Here is a 25,976-nt window from a genome sequence, read left to right on the forward strand (position 1 = left end):
GAGGATGTTTAGGAATTACGAAATACCGTTGTCACGCTTATGGGTGCAATAGAAGGATTAAGAGATCGGATAATGGTTATCGAACAGCGTTCTCATTATCAACACCATAGAGGCCATGATCACACTACCGAAGGACGTCTCATCCTCAAAGATCGCGTCCAAGACCTCATTGATTCGAGTCTCCTTCATGTTCCTCCGCGCGACAAGAAGGCCAGGATTAGTAACGATAACAACAGTGGCTGTAAAGGAAAGAAGAACGACTATCCTTCTTCTTCTGAAAACACCTACTCTAGCAACAGTGTTGGTACTTTCGACATTAATGAAATCTTAGCCATGGATAATCGAAGATTTAGAAAGCAACTAAGAAAGGATTTCACCCCTATTGGAATTAGCTACGATGATGCTTTCGATCGACTCCATGCAAAGAAACTCATTACTCCTATTGGACCCATTCAAGATCCCCCACTTGAGAAGAGATTGCCTAGTTGGAACCCAAATGTACGCTGCAAGTACCATCAAGGTAGGGGTCATACTATTGAGAGCTGTTGGAAGCTAAAGGAAGCAATCCAATATTTGATCGACAATAACAAGCTTCCTATACCTCCAGTCGGCAAGAAGACCGAGTGATGATAAGGCACAAGATAAGAGGCGAGCTTCAACGACAAGATTTCGTGACCTCTTTTTCTATTTCTTTTTTATTCCTTTCCCCAATAAGTCTAGCAATAAGCACCTTCTTCCTTAGATTTTTTTTATTATTTTGTATGTTTCTTTTCTACCTTTAATAAAATGAGCATTTGTTTCCTTTCTTGTGATCATCACATTGCATTGCATTAAAAAAAAAAAAAAAAAAAAAAAAAAAAAAAAAAAAAAAAAAAAAAAAGAGAGAGAAATGTCGAACTAAGCATAAGGTATACCAATGATTTGAGGCACCCCTTTTAGCCACATCATATCATCTTTCACCCTTTAAAAAATAAATCCTTTTTTGATAAACCACTTTGAGCCTCGTCTAACGATAGACCTTTCATTTTTCAACCCATATATACCAAACCTTGGGATGGGATGGTGTGCAACTTATGCAAATTCAAAAGCTTGAGTGACTTCAAAAGATTAAAATAGCAAAATAGAAACAATAAAAGTGTACAAAAGGGCAAGTGTTCCTATGTCTTTGATATGAACACGTCTCAGATTGCGTTTCTTATCGAGTGCTCGGTACCGTGCCTGAGAAACATGAATGCCAAGTGAGTGATAGACCGCATGATTGGGATTGCCCACACTCATAAAAATAAAAAGAATGCAAAAGCAAAAAAAAAAAAAAAAAAAAAAAAAAAAAAAGTTAAAACACTCAAGCATAAAAATACAAAGATTCAAAAGCAAGGTTGCACACCTTGGGGGCTTATCTAGGGTCTTGAGCCTTTATCCCTTTCTTCTATAACCTTTAGCCTAACCACGTTACAACCCTTAAAAGACCTTTTTGAGGTATACACACTTGTGCGAGGTTCGGCTAGAGCTACGTTCAGCCTGATTCCTAACGGATACGTAGGCAACCTCACAAAGGGGTGCGGCCGTAATAAACATGCATTCATATTCACATTCACATCATGATCATATCAAGGGATCTCCTATGCTCATCCCTATCTACTTAGAGCTAGACTTGGGGGCTTGATCCTTACATCATTAGCTTACCCAGCCTAAGAGTCACCACTATTTGACTCTTCTCAAAATACTTTTTCCATACACTTAGCCCTTGCGGCCTAACTTTAGTATCACTTTCACACACATCACAGATACATGACCAAATAGTCCTTCCCTTAGGAACCTTTTGTCATGAAATCGTAACACAATGTTGGAGCATACTTTATTATAACAAAATCACTCATCACTCATCATTGCATCACAAAGTATGAAGTACTTAGCCTCCGCGCCTAAGTTACCCAAATACTTTCATCATTGAGTCAACAATTGTGATAGCCTAGGATGAGTTAATCCTTGCAGCTTGAGAGATAGTATCAAACAACGTTTGACTAAGCTCATTCAACATGCACCATCAAACACTTCTTCTTTTTACATCTATCTTTTTCGGGAGAAAGTCGGTACCCTCCACAAAATGACGGAAATTTTTGTTAACACTACGCACACACGAGTCACACGAAGTGAGTCATCATTTAGTCAAGTTTCTATCTTGAGTCATGTCAAGTCAATGAGTCAAGCAACACTAAGTCTTAGGTCAACCCTAAAGAAAGATAAGCAAAGTCCTATAGTCCAAAATATAAATGCAGGTACATTCTAGTGAGCAAGAACATTCTCGGATTTTTTCGAAAAGTCACGAATGAAAACCTGACTCCAGCGTCAAACGACAAGGCTGTCGCCTGACGACAGAGCGAGGATGCGGCGACAACGGTTTCTAGCGTGCGCTGGAGCAGCAATGAGATGCGTGGTCCCATATTGGATTATGCGGACCTCATATAGCAATTTCGGGTTCCTTGGTACGCCAGTTAGCCCCTATAAGCAAATTGACATGATTAGTAGTTGGCTCGATTACAATCGCAGTAAGTGATTGACCTGACGACGATCGTCTCACTTAGCTTAAGCGCCTAAACATTGGCTCATTACAAGCACCAAGGCATTGGTTCAAAAGCAAGCACTTATATAACAATTTTTCCAAGATTGGATTGTCATCCCCAACTGACAATATTTCCAAAAGTGGATTGTCGCGCATTCTTCTTAAACGACAATTTTTCCAAGATTGGATTGTCACCTCTGGCAAAGTTTCCAAGCGTGGATTGTTGTACTTCTTCTCTATTTGGCAAGTTTTTCCAAGTTCGGATTGTCATACATTCATAAAATCTTCGACAATTTTTTCCAAGATTGGATTGTCATACACATAGTTCCCTATGGCAAAATTTCCCAAAGGATTGTCGTAGGTCCCTACTCATCATAAATTTCGGCAAAGGTTCCTCAACGTGGATTGTCATTCATTTCAGTAAGTGGCAAATTTTCCCGAAGTGGATTGTCGGTCGACTCTTTTTTGCAAATGTTCCAAGACGCGGATTGTCAATGGTGGCAATATTTTCCTAAAAGGATTGTCGCATAGCGTTGGCAAATTTCCAAGGTGGATTACTTTCAAGAGTTATATTCCAAGATGTGGATTGTCGATCGTAGCAAAGTTCTTATGACAGATTGTTACGAAGCATTGGCAACTTTTCCCAAAATTGGATTTTGGCAAATTTTCCGAGATATGGAATGTCGCTTCATCGTAGCAACATTTCCAAGGATGGATTGTTACGTGGCATTGACAACTTTCCCTAAATCGGATTGTCATACAAGAGTCGTGTTGACAACTATTCCTGGAGAAAAGAGGATTGTCATCACCCAAAGCATCAACAGCAAAATTCAAGCGGCATTAAGGATCGACAAGCGTTGGTCTTCGATGATTTTCTTCGGAATATTATCACCAACAACTGAAGATGGCTACAAGCAGAGTTATCTTCGATCGTGTTCCCTAGGATGTGGAAGGCGATCACAAACAACTGAAGATGGCTACAAGCAGAGTTATCTTCGATCGTGTTCCCTAGGATGTGGAAGATGGTCACAAGCGGCGGAGAATGACTACAAGCAGAGTCATCTTCGATGAAATTGGAGGCAGCTACAAGCAGAGCGGTCTTCAACAAAGTGCAACAAATCGGTTACCTCCAGAGACGTGTGCTCGACGGTGCAAGATACGCGTTTCTTAACCATTTATCTGTTTTAACTAACGCTAGTTTGCAGGTATCGGCGTTACAATAATGATTTAGGATCGCAGAACGTTTTGAATCATTCTCCGTCCCTATCGTTACTTTGACTTTCGTTTTCGAAACTTGCGTTTCTCCAAACTCAGTCAAAGTGGGGGCTTCTGTAGACACCCAAATGTGTCTCCCCAAAACCAAACCCAGTGATGAATACCTTTTGCGTCGAATGATTATCGAATGAGGTGAAAGTGTAAAAGGTCAAGTGTTGCGGTTGGTTTTTATTAAATTCTTTCTTTCTGTATTCGAAAACAACTCTATTTTATGAAAACAGCATTCCAGTTTAGTTTGGTCCACGACAAGGGTCCAATAATAGTGTAGTTGGATGGGGCTTGCAAAGAGCTTTCCAACGATATATTATAAGCCCAATTCCGATGAATAATGAGGAAGTTATGGCCAAAATACTAAACTGGGCCCGGTTTGGTCTTTACATGCGGCCCAATGATCAAGGGGAGGGCCCAATGTTAATTATTATTCCTAAAGTTATTAGAATTAAGTATAGTCTTCTAGAATTCTCTAGAAGGTTCTCTTTAATCCTAATAAGATTAGAATTAATAAGTAGATTTTGATAAAGTTTTATTTGGAATAAAATATTATTTTATGAAAAATACGATTTCGATTTTCATACGGATTTTACAAATCAATTTTGATCCATATGTGGACTCTGTGTTGAAAGCGCGTAGAAATCCAGTCTGTCGCCTAGCGACAAGGTCGGTTTTGCAGCGATAGAGTGGAGTTTTATTCCTTATCAAATTCTACCTATTTCCGGACGGTTTTCTTATAAATAGGGTCCTAAACCTCCGTTTTTAATCATCTTCAATCAACAATCTACTATCTACAATCAACAATCATTTCTCTCTCTCTAAAGCTAGAAGCTTTCTCTCTCTATTCTTTTTCTAAACCTTCCCTCTTACAAAATTCCGCATTCACGAGATCTAGACACACCTAGCCAAGTTCGAAGTTGCCTTCGCCCTAGACGTGAAAGGTTATAATTTCTGAGGGTTTGGTCCCCAAATATCTATTTTAATTATTTAATTTGAGTGTTTGATTTTATATTTTCCTTAAAGTTACTAACGCGTGTATTTTGTTATTAGTAAGAGGTACGAGGCATCAAAGTATGTAATCTTATTGCTCTATTCTTGTAGAAAAAATGTTTAAATTTGTTTAATTCCTTGTATCATGTTAGGATTTTATTATTGCTTTCTAGTATCATGTTTAGGGGAAGGTTATAATATCAAATATGCTTATATCAATTATGATTTCTAGGATGCTTCCTATTCTCTTTTCTATTATCATGTTAGTATCATGTTAGGGCTAAAGCTTTGATCTTTAATGCTTAGTGACATGCTAGGGTTTGTTATTAATCTTGTTAGTATCATGCCTAGGATCTTGCTATTAATATTATGCTTTAATATGATTATGATTATGATTATAATTATGATGATTGTTATTATGTTGCTTGATGATTATTATTGTTATTGCTTGATCACGCCATTTATGCATGTTTAAAGGGAATTTGTACTTGTAATCACACTTAATAAGATAATTAATAATTTTGTTTAGGGTTAATATGATTATAATTCAAGTGATCACCAATAATAGTTTTGCTTGTGCATTAAATTCAACCAACATAGATAAACAGGTTTAGGGTTAATCTGTTGTTTCCATGCTAGTCAGAAAGCGCACATGAATACGAGAAGAATGAAGTAGAGGCCTATTTAGAGCAGGTTCAATCTCTTTTAGGTTGGATTTGTACCTTCATCCCCGAACCCTATTTGGTTCAAGACCTTTTGGAGTTGACGATCTCATGGATCGTTAAGGGGTGTAATCTTCACCTTGTGAACGGTTTACAAGTTCCTAAAACTTGTTGGCGACTCTTTTGCTCTAGCTTCCTTCCCTTTGGACGCCACCATGCTTAAGTGTATGATCATAGTGGGGTTCAAGCTTGGGGTTAATGGCTTGAAATATTCCCTACAGTTTTTCGCGACTCCACCATTGCACACCTTGGGGGCTTATCTAGGGTCTTGAGCCTTTATCCCTTTCTTCTTCAAACCTTTAGCCTTACCACGTTACAACCCTTAAAAGACCTTTTTGAGGTACACACTCTTGTGCGAGGTTCGACTAGAGCTACGTTTGGCCTGATTCCTAACGGATACGTAGGCAACCTCACATCGAGGTGCGGCCGTAATAAAAATGCATTCATATCTACATTGATCATATCAAAGGATCTCCAATGCTCATCCCTATTCATTTAGAGCTAGACTCGGGGGCTTAATCCTTACATTATTAGCTTACCCAGCCTAAGAGTCACCACCATTGGACTCTTTTCAATATTTTTCCACGCACTTAGCCCTTGCGTCCTAACTTTAGTGTCACTTTCACACACTACACAGATACATGACCAAATATACTTCCCTTAGGAACCCTTTGTCATGAAATCTTAACACAACGTTGGAGCATGCCTTGTCATAACAAAATCACTCATCAATCATCATTGCATCACAAAGTATGAAGTACTTAGCCTCCGCGCCTAAGCTACCTAAATACTTTCATCTTTAAGTCAACTAGGATAGTCTAAGATGTTACAATCCTTGTACTGTGAGGGACAACTTTAACGGAATAAGCTCTTTCAACATGCACCATCAAAAACTTCGCTTCTTTCTTTTTTCGCGTCTTTCTTTTTCGGGAGAAAGTCGGTACCCTCCACAAAAATGACGGAAATTTTTACTTTTTTGCATTTTCGAGTCGCACAATCACATTATAATGCACACACGAGTCATGTACGTTGAGTCATGTCACCTCGAATTGAGTCTAACGCATGTGTCAAAACACATTAAGTCACATAAGAGTCACACACGTGTCAAAACACATTGAGTCAACCTCAAGTCAGTCAATCACCTTAGGTCAACCCTAAGAAAAACACCAGCAAAGTCTTTTGGCAATCTTTTGATATTTACAGGATACAACCATTCAGCAAAGCTCCTGTTCACAGCCAACCGAACGATCTCAACAAACATTCAAGTATCAAAGCTCTTTTGCTCAGAGACGCGTGGGCATATCATTCAAAGCTCTTTTGTTCAGAGACGCGTGGACATTTCATTCAAAGCTCTTTTGTTCAGAGACGCGTGGACATTTCTTTCAAGCTCTTTTGCTCAGAGACGCGTGGACATTTCTTTTCAAGCTCTTTTGCCTAGAGACGTGTGGGCATCCTATTCAAGCTCTTTTGTTTAGAGACACGTGGACATTTCATTCAAAGCTCTTTTGTTCAGAGACGCGTGGACATTTCTATTCAAGCTCTTTTGCTCCGAGATGCGTGGGCATCCTATCAAAGCTCTTTGTTCAGAGACGTGTGGACATATAATCAAAGCTCTTTTGTTCAGAGACGCGTGGACATTTCTTTTCAAGCTCTTTTGTTCAGAGACGCGTGGACATATAAAAAGAAGCTCTTTGTTCAGAGACGCGTAGACATATAAAAAGAAACTCTTTTGTTCAGAGACAAGTGAACATTAAAACAGCAAGATGGCGTTCCATAGATTGTGAAAAGTCGTCACAGCAGCAATGCAGTAACAAATCGGTTACCTTTAGAGGCGTGTGCTCGACGGTGCAAGATACGCGTTTCTTAACTCTTTTATCTGTTTAACTAACACTAGTTTGCAGGTATCGGCGTTACAAGAATGATTTAGGATCGCAGAACGTTCTGAATCATTCTCCGTCCCTATCGCTACTTTGACTTTCGTTTTCGAAACTTACGTTTCTCCAAACTCAGTCCAAGTGGGGGCTTCTGTAGACACCCAAATGTGTCTCCCCAAAACCAAACCCAGTGATGAATACCTTTTGCATCGAATGATTATCGAACGAGGTGAAAGTGTGAAAGGTCAAGTGTTGCGGTTGGTTTTTATTAAAATTCTTTATTTCTATTTTCGAAAAACAACTCTATTTTATGAAAACAGCCAATCCAGTTTAGTTTGGTCCACGAAAAGGGTCCAATAACAGTGTAGTTGGATGGGGCTTGCAAAGAGCTTTCCAACGATATATTATAAGCCCAATTCCGATGAATAATGAGGAAGTTATGGCCAAAATACTAAACTGGGCCCGGTTTGATCTTTACATGCGGCCCAATGATCTAGGGGAGGGCCCAATTTTAATTATTATTCCTAAAGTTATTAGAATTGATTATAGTCTTCTAGAGTTCTCTAGAGGGTTCTCTTTAATCCTAATAAGATTAGAATTAATTATTATATTTTGATAAGTTTTACTTGGAATAAAATATTATTTTATGAAAAATACGATTTCGATTTTCATACGGACTTTACAAATCGATTTTGATTCATATGTGGACTCCGTGTTGAAAGCGCCTAGAAATCCAGGCTGTCGCCAGACAACAGGCTTGTCGCCACGCGACAGACCCTTTCGCCAAGCGACAGAGCTTGTCGCCTGGCGACAAGGTCGGTTTTGCAGCGACAGCGTGGAGTTTTATTCCTTATCAAATTCTACTTATTTCCGAACTGTTTTCTTATAAATAGGGGCCTGAACCTCCGTTTTTATTCATCTACAATCAACAATCTACTATCTACAATCAACAATCATCTCTCTCTCTCTAAAGCTAGAAGCTTTCTCTCTCTATTCTTTTTAGGGCAGGTTCAATCTCTTTTAGGTTGGATTTGTACCTTCATCCCCGAACCCTATTTGGTTCAAGACCTTTTGGAGTTGACGATCTCATGGATCGTTAAGGGGTGTAATCTTCACCTTGTGAACGGTTTACAAGTTCCTAAAACTTGTTGGCGACTCTTTTGCTTTAGCTTCCTTCCCTTTGGACGCCACCATGCTTAAGTGTATGATCACAGTGGGGTTCAAGCTTGGGGTTAATGGCTTGAAATATTTCCTACATTAGCTTAAATCAAAATTAATGCACATATATATCGAAGCACAGCACCATACTAACATGGTTTGTATCCAAAGAACAGAACAAAGCACATATAGGCAGAAATAGTATCCAAATAGTCTTAAAGCAAGCAAGCAATATCCACATCACATAAACAAACTGATGTTCCTCCAGAATAACAAACAAACAAAAATACCCTGGTTAATTTTTTACAGACCCAAAAGATGCAAAATAAAATTATGTTCAATCCAGACCAAGTTCAAAGATAAAAATTTCATGGCTAAAACAGAGAGAAAATATGATTAAGCTTCAGGGGCAGAGGACAAGTGTTCTTCGCCTACATCATTAACTGGAACTTCTTCAATAACTAAGTCCTCTAGCTTCTTCAATAGATCAGCCTGCCCCTGAGAAAGAGTTGAGGTGCTTTGCTGCATAGCTGAGGTAAGCTCTGTGGAGGCCTTCACCAAATCTGCCACCACCTTCTCAAGGGCTTCAATTCTTTGAACCAAAGTTGGTTGAACATCAGAAAATTTTCTGCACATTGTCCTTGAGAGCCTTTAGTTCCAAGGTGGAACTGACAGAGCTGAAGGCAGCAAACCCTGAACCTGTAGGAAATGACTTTTCAACAGAAGTTTGTTCAAGGATGCCCTGTTCCCCCTGAGCACTTGCTTTCTCCTCACTGAGATCAACAAATGCAGTAGTCTCAGCCTTATCCTTCCCTTTTGGCCTGACGGCCAGCCTAGTACTCTTTCTCTTCCCAATACTTAGAGCACTTTTCTTGCTTGTCATCTCCTCTTTTCCTTTATTTTCCCCTTCTTCCTAACTCTCTTCTCCCTCCAACCATTTCTCCAACTCTTCCTCTTCATTTTTCTTTACACTTTCATCTTACTTAGGTTTAGGAAGAGATTTGGAAAGGAATTGGGTAAATCCATCAACAACCTGCAGACTTCTTGCTTCAAGGGTTTTGGGTTGGACATAGTGGTTTGTCTTGAGCTTGAGCACTACAAGAAAACAGCGTAATTGCGACGGAAAAATTCCGTCGAAAACTATAAAAAAATCCGTCGAAAGCGTTCGTCGGAATACCTTTTGTAGGAAATTGACCATATTCCGACGGAATTTGCGTCGGAAACTTTATTTCCGACGGAAATTACGACGGAAGTAATTTTGTCGGAATGTAGTTTGACCTTAATCAAAATTCTGTCGCAATATTCCGACAGAAAAATCTCCGTCGGAAAAAACAATTTCCGACGGAATTATTTTCGTCGGAAAATAGATTTTCGACGAAAAAATTCCATCGGAAATTTAATTTTCCGACCCAAAGTTTCCGTCGCAAATTTGCGAGGGACTTCTCCGTCGTTATCTTTCGACGGATATTGTTTTCGTCGTTCACCAATGCAGTTTGCGACGGAATTAATTCGTCGGAAGGACCTTCAAAACCAATGCATCTCAACTTCCATTTGAGTTTGGAGAGCTTGCACCCTATGTTCCATCTGATCTTGCATCTGAGGAATGATAGACGGCGTGTATTGCTGTGAAGAACTAGAAACTCGACCCATCCGGTTGCCATAGTAGAGCTCTGCACTTTGGCCAAGTCCCTTCACACGACCCTTCTTATTGCGCCCACCCACCGTCTCCCAGTACAACTCATTTGGACTCTTACGAATCCCCTGACTCCTTGCTTCTTCGAGCTTCTTCTGGTAGGTCTCCTACAAAATATACATGATATTAAAAAAAATTGTTAAAAAAACAACCAACAATATAAGGTAACGGTTCTTATTCTTGAATATTCAAGCAAATTTAGCCAACAATGTTTTCTACCTTGCCTATTTTCAATGTTTATAATCAAATGAGCTCATTCTTTCTTCTAACATGCCAATATCAAATAATTTTAGGTGTCTATGGCTAGAAATCAAGAGAAATGAGCACATAAGTCACTTTACGACCCTCATTCATCCAAATTGAATCAATTTTGGCCTATATCGTTTCTACCTTGCCCATTTTCTATGCTTTTTATCAAATGAGGTCATTCTTTCTTCTAAAATGCCAATATCCAATAATTTTAGGTGTCTACGGCTAACAATCAAGAGAAATGAGCACATAAGTCACTTTACGACCCTTATTCATCCAAATTCAATCAATTTTGGCCTATATCGCTTCTACCTTGCCCATTTTCTATGTTTTTTTTATCAAATGAGGTCATTCTTTCTTCTAACATGCCAATATCCAATAATTTTAGGTTTATATTGCTAAAAATCAAGAGAAATGAGCACATAAGTCACTTTACGACCCTTATTCATCCAAATTCAATCAATTTTGGCTTATATGGCTTTTACCTTGCCTATTTTCTATGTTTTCAATCAAATGAACTCATTCTTTCTTCTAACATGCCAATATCCAATTAATTTAGGTGTCTATGACTAGAAATCAAGAGAAATGAGTACATAAGTCACTTTACGACCCTCATTCTTCCAAATTAACTCAATTTTGGCCTATATCGCTTCTACCTTGCCCATTTTCTATGTTTTTTATCAAATGAGGTCATTCTTTCTTCTAACATGCAAATATCCAATAATTTTAGGTGTTTATGGCTAACAATCAAGAGAAATGAGAACATAAGTCACTTTACGACCCATATTCTTCCAAATTCTATCAATTTTGTCCTATATCGCTTGTACCTTGCCCATTTTCTATGTTCTCAATCAAATGAACTCATTATCTCTTCTTACATTCCAATATCAATTAATTTTAGGTGTCAATGCCTAGAAATCAAGAGAAATGAACACTTAACTCATTTTATGACCCATATTCATCCAAATTCTATGAAATAAGCATATAATGAGTTCTACTTTGCTAATTTTACATATATCAAGTCAATTAATAAGTTTTAGGAACTAAGATATAATGAAATATTTACCGCAATCCTTTTGTCTTTGGTGTTGGCAGGCACTTGGCCTTTCCCAGGCACTTCCTTGAAGTGTGTCTTCAAGAAAAGATCAGGGGCATTTGGTATTTGGCCTTGGTTTTTTGCCGCCTTTAAATGTACATGCAGAAAATCAATGAAAACATGTCAGACCACAAAAGTTCATTAATACACAAATGACTTCATTGTTACTAGGCACATTTTAGGAACCTTACCATCCTTTTAGCATGTTGTACAGCTGACATAGAACCTTGAAAGTGGGTCGGTTCAACGACATTTTCCATGGATCCGCCTCTTCTGTTCTTCTTGTTTTGTTCCGACTGCTTATTATATATCGGATAATTGGCAACAATTTCCATCATCTTCTTGTGGACATCTTCATTAAGCCATTTTGGTTTGGCACCATTCATCTTCTTTGTGATGTTGTAGAACATGTCACGTAGGCAATTTGCAAACTTGAATTCGAAAGTTTGCTTCACATGCTCGTTCAACTGAGGTGCCCATTTGAATTTTTTCTGCAATACATAGAAAATGTCGTTATTACAAACTAAACTCCATCAATATACTTTATAAAACATGTATTATGTTAGGTTAATGTTATCATACGCTGAACAAGTTCCAAAAGTGTTCTTTTGTTTTTGCATCAACCTCTCCGTAATTCCTCCAAGGCTCTTGATAGTAGCCGATTAGCGTGTCGGAGAGCATATTCTTCACCTCCTTATCATCAAACCTATAATAAAGGAGAGACATTCATGTAAGTAGATAATCAACAAAAAGTGAACAAAACATGTTAGAAGTAATACAAAGTTAATTTATCAAAATAAATACGAATCTAAGGATATTTCATTACAACTACATAAGCACCAAAGTGTGGTAGGGTCTAACTCCGGCAAGTCATTAGGTTGTGGGTCCTGTTGCTCCTAAAGCTGTTGTTGTTGCTCCTGATGCTGTTGCCCCTGTACATGTGTTTGAATCTGTCTCCGAGTGATGATTTCTTGAGACGCCCCCAAATCGTGTGCCTCATCTTCCTCCATTGACTCGTCCTCATCATCATGTACAACTTGAGTTTTCCCCTTGGCCTTTGTCCTCTTGTACGTTTCTCCTTTATTTCCTCTCGCCATGACCACCTGAAAAAATTGTTAGTACCATGACATGACATTGTAATTTCATAAATTAGAAGCATATTACAAAAAAAATTAAATGAGACAGAAAATGTAATGAAATATTACAAGTCCGAGTAGTCATTAAAAAATAAAAATTACAAGAAAATAGTTAAAGGAGTAACTACATATTCTCCTCTTCATTACTCTTATCACTATCATTATCACTATCATTATCATTATCACTAGTGTCATCTAAAAATACATCGATGTCCTCTTCTTTGTCACTATCACTAGAGTCAATGCTATCTTCTTCATCTTCATCGCTTAAGATAACAAAGCCACCGTCATCACCATCATCATCATCAATATCAAGTTCATAGTCTGGAATGTCATTTCGTGGACAAAGCGTTGCATGTACTTGTGGTGAAGGAGCCTGCAAAAACTCTAAGTCCACCAGAGCATCAACTACCGACCTTGCTTGTGTTTTAAATACATCTCACCATTGAACTCGATCACGTTTAAGGCTAAGGTATGATGCATAGTACACTTGAGACACTTGGTAAGATAAGACAAATGGATCATAGTTGGGATATTTCTTAGTATGATTTACTTCGACAAGCTTGTATTATTCATGTATGTTCATTCCTCTACCACAATCCATCCAATTACACTTAAACAAAATAGTCTTGTACTCTCTTTCGGGACCGGTGTAGACAAGTTCAATTATATCGTTTAAAATGCCAAAGTACTCTCCACTGTCCTCACTTGACACACACACCCTGTAATTCATCGTAGATTTGTGTTTGCCATAGGACTGTGTGTGGAAATTAAAGCCACCGACAAATATTTGGTTCCAAGTTCGAACACGCTTGAAAGGCCGCATAGACAATGCTCGCAACACATCGGAACTTGGTTTCTGTTCCACCACCTAAAACTGTTTCGAATATAAATGTCACACTTCTTGAAATGAAATTTAGTGTATTATCACAAGTTAATCGATATGTAATGTTAGAAAAGTATTATCACCTTGTGATGAAACCAATTAGGGAATTCACTTTCGCATTTCTCCATGACATCTTCTCTACGCAAATAAGTTCTAGTACTAAGAATGTAGTCCTCAAACTCCTTAGTAGATTAATGACACAAGGTTAATCATTGCAGCAATTATTTTAATTATAAGGCTTGTTGAAAACTTTCTCCTAAACATATATACCTTTCGTATTCACCAAGAATGCCGGTATTTCTTAAAACGAACAAATGAGCACATTCGAGTACACGATGTAGGCGATTAGAAACACCTATATATGTACACGATGTAGGCGATTAGAAACACCTATATATGTACCCAGAGAACATTGTAGAGAAATGACAAGCAAGGATCTTCCTTAGAATTAAAAAAAAGGAATACATTCACCACCTAAGTGAGAATAAACGTACAAGGACAGTCCCAATCGGGGACTATTCAAGACATACTCCTAATGTGTATGCCTTGAACGGGTATCTAGGCATATGATTATGCAAATGATTTATTTAAAAATATTTAAACTAAACTAACATAAAAAATATTATACAAATATATCATAATTAAACTTAACATAAAACTAACATATCATAAAACCATAACATTAATATAAACAAATCAAACCAAACTAGTTGGGGAATGAAAGAGACCACGGATCGGTTCAGTCTGGCCCCACTCGGGGCTAAAATTACTCTAATGTCTACCTCTCCAAAACCCCAAGTTGAAAACGAAGCAAACCCTATCCCAGACATCACCATGGAAATCCTTCCGGAAAACTCAACCAAAGAGATCTCTGAACCTCCAAAGAATGAATCAACCACCGAATCTCAGTCCTCTCGCAAAAGGAAAGCCAATGACATGCAAGAGGAAGAGGAAAGTGTTCCGGAACTGGGTGTGAATTATCGAGACAAACCTGCTGCTATGAAAAAGCAAAAGAAGATGGGCGAACATTTTATGACAGGTTTGGCACTCAATTTACCTTGGTGTAGATCTGTAAAATTGTATGAATTGTTTGATTTGCTTGAGTTTCAAAATTGGGTAAACTTGCTGAGTGAATGTTTTAATCGGGGTATGTATGTTGATGTTATGAAAGATTTTTGCAAAAATTTTAAGTACTCTAAGGGTATTATTCGTAGCATGGTGTATGGGAAGGAAATTGAATTTGATGCTGTGTATTTGGCTGAGTTGTTTGATGTGCCGAATGCTGGGTATGATTTATATTTCAAAACCAATGTCATTAGAAACCCTCTTCCTGAAGCTAACATTGATGAAATTGTTGAACATTTAGGAGGTGACCCTGAGGAACCCTACATAAACCATAATGACCTAACCCCTCTTGACAAAATTCTGCTAAAATTTGTGTTCAATGACATAATCCCTCACTCTCAAAAGAGAGACATTGCCAACAAGCTTAACTCTGTCCTAATCTACTGCCTAGCCCGAAAAATACCTATCAATTTTCCCTCAATCATGATCCAACACCTTACCCACTGTGTTCCAAAAGGATGGAAGGTTGGATATGGAAACTTACTCGCCTTTGTCTTCGAAAGCTTTGGCATTTCCTTTGCCAAGAAAGAGCCCCTACCTCTCAAAAACATCGAATTCATACAACCCATATTTCTTGAAAACCATAAATTGAAAATTGTGAATGGATGTTTTGAAGTGGTGGTAGAAGAAAAAGATAAAAGGCCAAAGGAAATGAGTGCAGTAGTTGAGGGGGAAGAACAGAAAACAATAGGGGCCATTGAGAAGGTTGTTGAAGATATTTAGAATGAGGGAGTGCATGAGGAAGAGGAAAAAGAAGATGTGAGGGAGATGCTGGAAATAGGGGGAAGGAAAAAGAGAAAAAGTTTGAGGTTGTTGAAAAAGAAGGGGAATCCATCTCCAGTGTGCATTGATCTTTCTGGTGCCAAGGAGGAATTGCAGAAGCTCCCTAGTACTCCTACTTCTATTAGGCATGCATCTGCAGGTTTTGCAGCTGAAGAGAGCTTGAAAGAGGTGAAGGAACTGCTCCAGAAAATGCTCAAGGAACAAGAGTAGTTCCAAGCAGAAATGAAGGATTTAAAGAAGAGTGTGATCACTCTTAATGCTGATGTGAAGAAGCTGGTCACAAGCACTGATAAAGGGAGACAGTCCATTGTCAAGGACATTGTGTCTCAAATTAGCAAGAAGCTGGAGGATCTTGCTGTTGATGATGACCAGAGTGCTGCTTCGTGATTTCACCTTACCTTGCTGCATGTTTATTTTGATGAAACTCTATTTTATCTGCTTTTGGGAACAATTTTATTTTGGTCTGTAATATTTTGGGCACTTTTAATTTTCTTTTGGTGAACTTGCAAATTTGGTACATTTGGCCGATGTTTTAAATCTGTTTTGGATGATTAATACATATGTTTATTCTGCCTATATGCTTTGTGAATGTTTTCTCTCTATGCATGCTTCTTGTCTTAACACCAAACCACTTAGATGGTGTTGTGTTATGGTACACTATTGCTTGTGTGTTGGTTTTTGATAATGCCAAAAGGGGGAAGTGATGCAAACTATCAAGGAATAAGACATTCTATGGTCTCTATTCGAAATCTTTACAAGCTGCCTACTCTCTAAGCAGGTATAATGTATATACAAGTTTTTCCTTAGTTTTTCATTTCAGCATTGCTTTTATTTCTTAGTATTAGTTCCCTTTCTGCATTGTACTTTGTTTTTGTATTTTCTTTCTTTTAGAATAAGTTGGATTATCTTTGTTTCCTTGTAAGTAAGTTTGGTTTGTTTGTCATCATCAAAAAGGGGGAATATTGTTGGATTTAATGATTTTGATGATGACACAACCTCACTTACTTATAGACTAATAAGAGATTGATTGTTTAAGTGTGTGATCAGATGCAATGACTAGGAGAATTAAGTGTCGTGCAAAGATACCATGAGGAACAAGAAGGCCAAAAGCAAAGCTATCCAAAAAGAAGAGTTCTTTGCAGGAACTGGTGCTTCAGAAATGAAGACTTGAGAAGAGAAGGTTCCCCTCAGGGAATAGAAGCTTCAGAGCAGAAGCTTCACCAGAGAAGAGAAGTTCCCCTTGAGGAACAGAAGCCTCGGAGTAGAAGCTTCACTAGAGGACATGAAGACTAAATATATTTTTATATTTTAGGATTTATGTAAGTATAAGAAATTAATTACACTCGAAAAAGCTGTGTGGAATTGGTCTAAGTTGATAAAATTGTGCATGCTAGTTTTTAGGAAAACTGTTATCTTCTAACGGTTATCTTTTTCCTAAGTAAAGGATTTTATTTATTCTGATTTTTGAAAATATCTTTTGCAAATAAAATCTTCCACGTTTTCTAAAAACTTGCGGCCTACTCTTCCATGATCTTCTTCAAACCATGGTCTTGCACATTGAGGAGTTCATGTTTCCTCAATTTTAGGAACATGATCTTCTTAGTGGGTTGGAGGAGTGGCGTAATGGATTTGCTGCACAAAGGAGTTTTTCCTAAATGAATTTGATCTATAAATAGTCTTTGAAATCAGTTGGAAAAACTCACCTTTACTCACATAAGTTTTCAAGCTTTAATTTGAGTTAAGTGTCAATTCCACATAAGTGATATAGAGTGTTCTTATGTTTTTATACTAGAGTTATTTATTTTTCGAGTTGTAATTTGGGGAATGGGGAAGTTTGAGTGAATTTCTGTATGTGAGGAAGAGAAGTGAGAAAGAGAAGAGAAGAGTAACAAGTTGGGTGACTTGTTCCTCGGGGTTTCAAGTTCGTTGAGAAACTTGAAGTTTGAGTCTTTAGTTTGTAATAGGACCATTTGCCCTATTCTAGTGAAGATTATTTTCCCAAAATCCCAAGTGGTCGTGGTTTTTCTCCTTGTTAGGGCCAAGGAGTTTTCCACGTAAAAATCTCTCTTGCATCTTTTAGTTCCTTCAGTTTATCTTTCTGTTCCTTTACCTTACTTAGTTTTAATTCCGCAAAAAGTTTGGCTAAACTCTCATACTACAATTCAACCCCCCCTTCTTGTAGAATTCATTGAAACAACATAAGTTATAAAATATGCATTGACAAACGTGAAATCTCAAACGTTGCGATAAAAAAAAGGAGAAACTATGTTGCAATAAGAACCGAGTACAGGCCCACGTAAATGAAATTGTCTTCACGATTCATTTTGTATGAGTAAACTCAAATCCTCCTTGATGCTCATGATTGTATGGAGCGCAATCTCATGAATTGCGAATATGGTGTAAATTAAATGGATCAAAGCGTTGCTGACTTCGACTTTGTCTTATTCATAGTTGTCTTTATTGATCTATGAATGGTTTACATGTTCTATAAGAGACTTGTTGGAGGCTCCCTACTTTATCCCTCATTTCTTATCATTATTATGTCATACCACTTCATGGGATTACCAATTATATTCACACTTGATAAAGTAAGCTGACTATATAACATCTACAATTACGTCTCATTCTAGTTTTGTGAGTATTTAATTTTAAGAAGATAATTATGGTATGGAAAATTTGTCAATTGCAACCATTTAAAGTTTGTATTTTGCAAATTGCAGGCCAAAAGTTCTTATAAATTGTAAATTGCAGTCCGTATAAACTTCACCTGTTTACGCGTCAAAAGATATTTGGTTAAAATTTTAGGGGTCATTTTAGCCCTTAAGGATCCAAATTGAGCTCGGAATTAGCAAAAAAAAATAACGTAAGTGCCTTGTTTTACGTAACAAAAATGTATCGATTTGTGAGCAACTATTTTTTGTTGTAAAAACGAGGCCGTTACGTTATTTTTTTGCTAATTATGAGCTCAATTCAAATCCTTAAGAAATAAAATGGCCCCTAAAACCTTAACCAAATATTTTTCGACACGTAAACATATGGAAAACTTGAATCTGGCTGCAATTTACAATTTATAAGAACTTTTAGACTGCAATTTGCAAAATACTAACTTTAAATAGCTGCAATTTGCAAATTTTGTCTGAATCCGTTTCACGTGAGTCAAATTTTTAATGCATACTCCATCCTCTACCCATTGTGACTGCTCAACCCCTGCCACCGGCTGACGACCTTCTCCCTCCCGTTCTCCGGTGCCGGCAACCCTCCCCCACCCATCTATTATTAGTTCGTTTAACTGATATAGCAAAAGCGAAAAATAGATATCTTTTACTTTTGCGTGAAAGTACAAATACTACAAACGAGGGGCAAGCTAGTCACATCAGGAACACCTCAGATAGGGGTTCATCTGTCAAAGAATCTAGTGTTATTGGAAGAAATTTGGCTCGGAATGAAGTCATACAAATATTGCAAGATAATCGTGCTACTGATCTCTCTGTGCTTCCTATCACTAGGATCGGTGGGATTGGAAAAACAGCATTATAGCTAAGTTGGTGAGGCATAGAATCCATTTTTTAATATCAGATATATTAAACCTATATATATATATATATATATATATATATATATATATATATATATATATATATATATATATATATATATATATATATATATATATATATATATATATATAACCTATTTTCTGACAATTATAATATAATATCTGATATATATAATTTAATAACTGACCATTATAATCTAATATCTGACTATTATTATTTAATTTCTGACCATTAAGTTTTTTTTCCCCTCAATATCTGACCATTATAATCTAATTTCTGACCATTATAATCTAAAATCTGACTATTATTATCTAATTTCTGACAATAAAGATTTTTTTTCCTCAATTTTTTTTTTCCTATTTGTAAAACTGGACTCACATGAGTACATTCTATACAAAATTTTTACAAAGAAGTATGTCCAACCTTGATAAAAAAAATGTCAAAATGTTACCATTATTTCGAAAGAAAGAGAATTGATGAAAGCTTATTACAAGTTTCCTTATATGTGCTCTAACTCTAATGTACTTAGACGTTCTCATTTGGAGTTTATAAATAGTACGGAGTAGTTCGTTAGTAAATTACACAAGTCTTAACTCTTAACCCACATACTAAGCCAATAAATAAACAAATTTAAAAAAATGGTAATCTCCCGCATAATCACATGATGTGCATTTAAATTTGGTGGCCATGCTTGCTTTTTTGGTCACATTTTAAGGTGTTTCCAGGATGTTTACTCGAATAACTCGATCCATTCTGCTGTCGGTGTGCCCATCTTGAATAGGTTCTTAGGACTTGGCTAAGATTCTATTTAATCCCTGAGGGAAAAAAAAATAGAAAAAAAAGTGCTACACTTATTAAATGCGATCGTGTTTTAATAAGTATTATACTTTCTTTTTTTTAAAAAAAAAAAAAAAACTACTTTATATTTTAATATTATATATTTCTCTTTTTATGGTCTGCATACAAACTCACTACTACTTTTTTTTTTTTTTAAAAAAAAATTTCTTTTCTCTCACGTTCATTATTTTTATAATAAACAATTAATCCCACTCTATTGCTTTTATAATTTTTTAATACTCAAACTATCCTACTTACCTCTTATTTTATTTAAGCCAATCAAATAACATAAGACTATGTGTTGGTCAAAGTATAACACTTTTTAGAATACAAAAGGAGTATAGTTTTATACAGATATTTCAAGTTATTCTGTTTAAATTTCAAGCTATCTTAAATTAACAGTGTTAATATAAGTGTAATGATATATGTTTCTTCAAAAAAAAAAAAGGGTAATGATATATGCAGCCCTTAAAGCTATATATAAACATTAAATATACTTCTTAAAATGGAATTAAGTTGAAAATTCATGACAAAATTACGGACAGATCGGTGTAATTAATGTTAATTTATCCTTAATATTTTATTTTTCAGCTTTTTATATATAACCCTTAAGAGCTTTGGGCTATGTTTATCATTTTCCTTCGTATAAACAAAATATATACCAGTAAAATTTTAAAAAAGGGAAATCCATATTAATAAAGTTTTAAAAAATATAAACATATATAGTGAATTTTGTGCAGAATTTTAGCTCATGGTCTACCACTGATTTCCCTTTTGTTTGGTTTATGCATTTTATGCCGACAAAATATAGACAAAATTTTAAGTGGAAGAATCAAATTTAATAGAGAGTGATTGATTGCGCCAATCAACTTGAAATATACCAAAAAAAATAAAGGCAAAAGTCAAAACAAAGAAGAAAAAAATCACAATCATGTTGAAACACAGTACATATTTGCACATATCAGTCTAAACTTAGAAATAAATGCCTTGAACTATCTGTACAACATGATTAAAGCCATATTCTGAAAACCTTACATCACATGTTGCCTGCCCACAACATTCTTTACCAAATCTATCATAATTCACAAAAGTTGAGGCAAGAGACTTCAATTTTCACGATGTCAACCACAAGCAAGCGAGAGAATCAACTGCCTTTTGCTCATATGCTTATGTAGAATCCTCGTAAATGCGTAAATGGTTATAAATAAGCCTAAAGCCTAAATACAATACACTCGGGTATATACTAGAAAATTGCCAATACCGAAGAGAATTAAGTAAAAATACTACACTTGAAACACTTTATTAATGATGAACAAACTAAAGCAATCATAATGTACAAACGTATATTCTATGCCTTTATAGATAACAATAAATTACACGATTTGTCAACGTCACCAAAATTGCCAACTGCATCTTTTAAATCACCGACACAAATTGGCCAAATACTTTTATAAAGGGAATTTCAATTTCCACCCCCAAAATCACTTCTCACACTCCACCTAGCGCAAACACTAAATTGTGAATTTTACAGAGCGAGTGTAAATGATGTTTTTGAGAGTGAATTTAGCAATTTCCCCAACAAAGAGCTAGTAGTACAAGGGGACCTATTTACTTCTCTCATCTTTGTATTTCATAGATAAATTATTATCGAAACAGGATAAAAAAAATGGAAGTATTCACCTGAGTTTGAAATAATCACAGGCAAAACTCTTGGATTTAACGTTCGTGCAACTTAATCATGGCGCCTGGGCGGACAAAAACGTAGGCAGGTCTGTGTTGTACTGGCTTACGTTCTGTTCTTTTGTTGTTGTTCTTGGTATCGCCTTCTTACCATTTCAGCATAGAGAAGCTCGTTCCATGAGTCGGGAACTCCAGGAAGACACCAATGACTGCAGTCCTGAAATTTCAATGGTGTTTTCTTCTCTTCTGTGGAGAGGCGTTGCTTCCTGTAGACTGATGGGTGTGCATCTTTCCTGTAATCGGTCAATTTTGTGATATTTAGGTAGGATATAGGGGTTTTCATGCCCCTCATTACCGTCTCAAAAACTTTCATTTTCCAGGGGTATTTCTCTAGGTAAGTGTCATTTGTAATGGGTTCGGTCTCGCTGTCACATTGCCCCCCAGAATTCCATTGCCCACCTCTGCAAACCGAAAGAGGAAATATAATTGGTTAGCGTTTGCTTTTCAAGTTACCAGCCCTCCCTTTGTCTTGTTGGTTAGGATCTTTCCAAGCGTTTGCTTTTCAAGTTCTATATGGGGAAAAATACATACGCCGTAGTAAATAAAATACATTGATAAGACGTGACATTGATGTACCATTAGAAAATTTCATCAAAAAATTCATGACTTATATCAAACTAAGGTTCCCAACTTCAAATATGTGAACGAGCTATAACTAAAATACTAGCTTGTTCTCATCACCTACTCAAATAGTCAAATGAACTAATTCAATAAAGATTTTCACTGATAAAAATAGTTAAATAGGACTCTGCTTGTGGAATCTGAAATTATAACTCACTTCTTACGAGTACAAAATTCATCAAAATTGCTGTATGTCGATAAAAACTGATTTCATTAGTTGCAAAGAACAAGGCGTGTGTAAGTAAATTTTCACTAGTGAGGTCGTGACTTGGTAATTAAGGTGAGACTATCAATTTTTTTTTTTTCAGTTGCTTATTACAAGACCTAAATGAGGCAAAAATCAATCAAGAGGTAATGCTTTCAATTAATCATTAACTTTAGACACTTTTGATTGTCTAAGTTTCAACACATAAGCATTCGACGTAGGGGTATTCCTATTGGTTTCTCTTTATTTGACTAACATGTTAGGAGTCATAAGAGTCTACTATAGCTTATATATACTCATGATTCAATATAATGATAATTTTTTTTTTTTTTAAATCTTATTGATTATAATGTTGATCATGGGCAATGTTGGTAGTAAACCTATTGATCAGAATAATGATATGGGCAATGTTGGTAGTATACCTATGATCATAATACAACATGTTCTATGAATATACAAATGGCCTAACTCGAAAATCCACACACTCCATAGTAATAGAAAGGGGTAAGTGCTTACAATTCTATCAAATATTACCATCCTGTATAAAATGAGCAGCATACCATTAAACAGATACAAGAACAAGAGTACATTACATACTGTGAATGTGGGTTCAAACAGACCTGAAATGTGTACTGGAATAGCCGCGAAAGAAGACATGCGTCTTTTGGGGATCAACATTGCCGTCGACCCATCTACCCCAAGTTGTTATAGCTTTTCGAAATGCTTCCTGAACATCCAATTGTTTGTAGACGTTGCTGCCTTCTTGGTAATAATCTTCCCTGCCATTCAAAATCAAACACTCTTAACCTCAAGTAAAAAGGGACAATGCATAATTATGATGAGAGAAAGAGCAATTTAAGTACCCCTTTGATGTCTTCTCATGTGTCCACCAATGCCCGGTATTAAAAATTACAATGTCAGCACTCTTAAAGTGTTTGGAGTCATTAACCACGAGATCAAGTCGAAGAGTCTCCTTGGTTGTTCCATTCTTGTCTTTCACTTCCCATTCTTGGACTAAGAAAGGAGCTACAAAGAACTCCACGGTACAATTATAATCCTACTCAAGCACCAAAAGTAAGCCAAATTAGTTCAACAATCACAAAACTCAAAACATAGAGAATAACTAAAATCGAAGGTACAAAGCTTACTTTGAATACAAAAGTATAAGAAGCTTCATTCCGAAAGTAATGCCTGCCAGAAGCTTCATAAACGTTCTTTGGATTTTTAGCCGAGTTCTTAAGAATGCAAACCAAGGATTCCCACATATTTCGATTCAGCGAATCTCCAACAAAAACTAGTCGCTTTCCCCTCAATAATTTCAACATTTTTCTTCCATCCAATCTGTAGAAATTATATTCATCCAAATAAAGCGTCGGTGATTAAGTGATTTCAGTTGAAAAAGAAGATATGGTCAAGTAGTTTGAATACTTCAGCAAGTTTACTAAACTCAATCCAAACAAACATGTCCACAATTCAAATTGAAATTAAATGAAACACAATAGACTATTGAACTTCAGTCAAAATAGATTGAATTTTTAACATTATTAGTCAAAAGTCTAAAACTAATCTAAATTTAATCCTTCAAAAATCAGGATGATCGAATTTTCAGGAACAAGATATACAAAATCACAATCTGTTGCGCAAAATTAAAGTCTCCAAATTCATAATTACTGATGATTTCATAGACATTAATTTATTTAAGTCACCATATAAAATTCAAGTAAAATCAAACAGATCCAAACTGCCAAAAAAATAAACCCTATTCCCATTAACCTTAATTTATGATCTAGCATAAAAAAAAAAAAAAAAAAAAAAAAAAAAAAACCTTATGATAGCATTAAAATTTTAAATTAAATCTGAAATTGACAACCAAAACCCAAATTTGACGAAGAACAAACTCATATAATCAGTCATATCACACATTCAAAACATTTATGGAAAAAACTTAGTATTCAATGTTATACCATATAAAATCATATCATATGAAGCAAAATAGATAAAATAGTAAATAATCAACTAAAAAAATGTACCATAATAAAGAAGACATTAAAAATAATAATGAAGCAAAAAAATTACCTAGGCAATGTGCAACCTTTAGGTTTCCATTTAAGCTTTTGATAATCATTATCAGGCCTACCATTAAGAAAACAATTAAATTGTTCATCAATTAGTTTACATGATCCGGGTTTATAAAGCGGGTATGATTCATCTCTAATCCATCCACCATCATACAAATCACAACCAACTAATGATGCAACCAAACTCTTCTTTTCATTCCCCTGTTTTTGAACTACCCCGGAAACAACACCGTTTTCATTGTGATTGCTGCTGATACTATTATTATCCTCTTTCTTTGGCAATGAAGTTGGGAAATCTTTCACTTCTTCCCCACTTCCTTTCGCACTCGTCGAATTCGTTATCGTTTCGATACTCGAATTCGGTGTAATTGGAGGGGTTTGAGGGAGAGATACCACTACATTAGTACTCTGATTACTCTGTTTTTCAGAAACAGGGGAGATTTTTGGTGAGATTTGAGGAAGAATTACACTACTCTGATTAGTTTGCTTTTCCGGGTAATCAGTTTTATTAGTGGGGTTTATGTTTTCATCTTGTTTTGGTAAAATTGGAGAGATTTCTGGGGGGATTTGAGGCAAATTTGGGGTAATTTGGGGAATAATATCAGTATAATTAGGATTAAAGTTTTGAACTTTATCAGGAGGAAGTTGGGTATCTGTCAAATTATCTGTAACATTTGAAAAGGGTGATTGAAATGAATCAAAATTATGAGATCTAGAAGAATTAATTTCAGTAGAAAAATTAGAGGGGAAATCAGATCTGGGAGATTGATCAGTAAAATTAGGAGAAGTAGAATTAAGAGTAAAATAATTGAAGAACCAAGTAGAAGAAGAAGTATTGGTTGAAGAAGAAGGAGAAAAGGCTAAGAAAACAGTGAAAGCAATGAAAACAAAGACAACTCCATAAACAAAAGCAGAGGTTTTTCTGGTTTTGAAGAGAGAAAAATAGCCTTTGAAATCTGTAGTAATGTTGTTATTGTTTGGGACTAATTGGTATTTAGTGGATTCTGCCATTGTTGAAGGGTTTGTTGCTTAACTGTATTTGGAGGAGAGACAAAGAGAGTTGGAGAAGACAGGAGAAGAGAAGAGAGAGAAAAGTGAAAGGGGTTTATGGATGGGAGAGTATAATTAGTGGACTATGAAGACGAGTGTCAACACACACTCTTAAACACTTCGAGTTAATTGGCTTATAACACATAACTCAACTCTAATAATAATGAGTTGGATCGCGTTCACTTTGTCGGGTTTCTTGATCTTATTATTAAGAACCCTGATTTTTTTTAATTTTTTAATTTTTTTTTAATTGGTAAAAGCTAATGAACGTTTTATATTCATTGTTTAAATTAATGCGTGATTTTACTATGTATTTCAAAATTAACTAGTGAGTAGCCTGGACATCACCC

At 36.1% G+C, this 25,976-nt stretch overlaps 1 protein-coding gene across 1 annotated transcript; it reads right to left on the bottom strand.

The window, feature by feature from the left end:
- Positions 1-21,009: 21,009 nt before the first annotated feature.
- Positions 21,010-25,662, bottom strand: LOC145583182 (protein trichome birefringence-like 1). Its single transcript, XM_081640359.1, has 5 exons — positions 24,575-25,662; positions 23,647-23,839; positions 23,362-23,555; positions 23,119-23,277; positions 21,010-22,073 (listed from the first exon to the last, which is right to left on the bottom strand). Exons 1-5 carry the CDS (start codon positions 25,585-25,587, stop codon positions 21,719-21,721), a joined length of 1,914 nt encoding a protein of 637 aa, XP_081496485.1. The 5' UTR covers positions 25,588-25,662; the 3' UTR covers positions 21,010-21,718.
- Positions 25,663-25,976: the final 314 nt, after the last annotated feature.

This window comes from Chenopodium album, chromosome 15, assembly GCF_948465745.1.
Source record: "Chenopodium album chromosome 15, dcCheAlbu1.1, whole genome shotgun sequence".
Taxonomy (NCBI): Eukaryota; Viridiplantae; Streptophyta; class Magnoliopsida; order Caryophyllales; family Amaranthaceae; genus Chenopodium; species Chenopodium album.

Coding starts and splice junctions, on each gene's coding strand:
- LOC145583182 (XM_081640359.1), bottom strand. CDS start 25,587: ATGGCAGAATCCACTAAATACCAATTAGTCCCAAACAATAACAACATT. Junction 23,278..23,361: donor CATGAGAAGACATCAAAGGG/GTACTTAAATTG, acceptor TTTGAATGGCAG/GGAAGATTATTACCAAGAAG. Junction 22,074..23,118: donor TATTCCAGTACACATTTCAG/GTCTGTTTGAAC, acceptor TTCGGTTTGCAG/AGGTGGGCAATGGAATTCTG.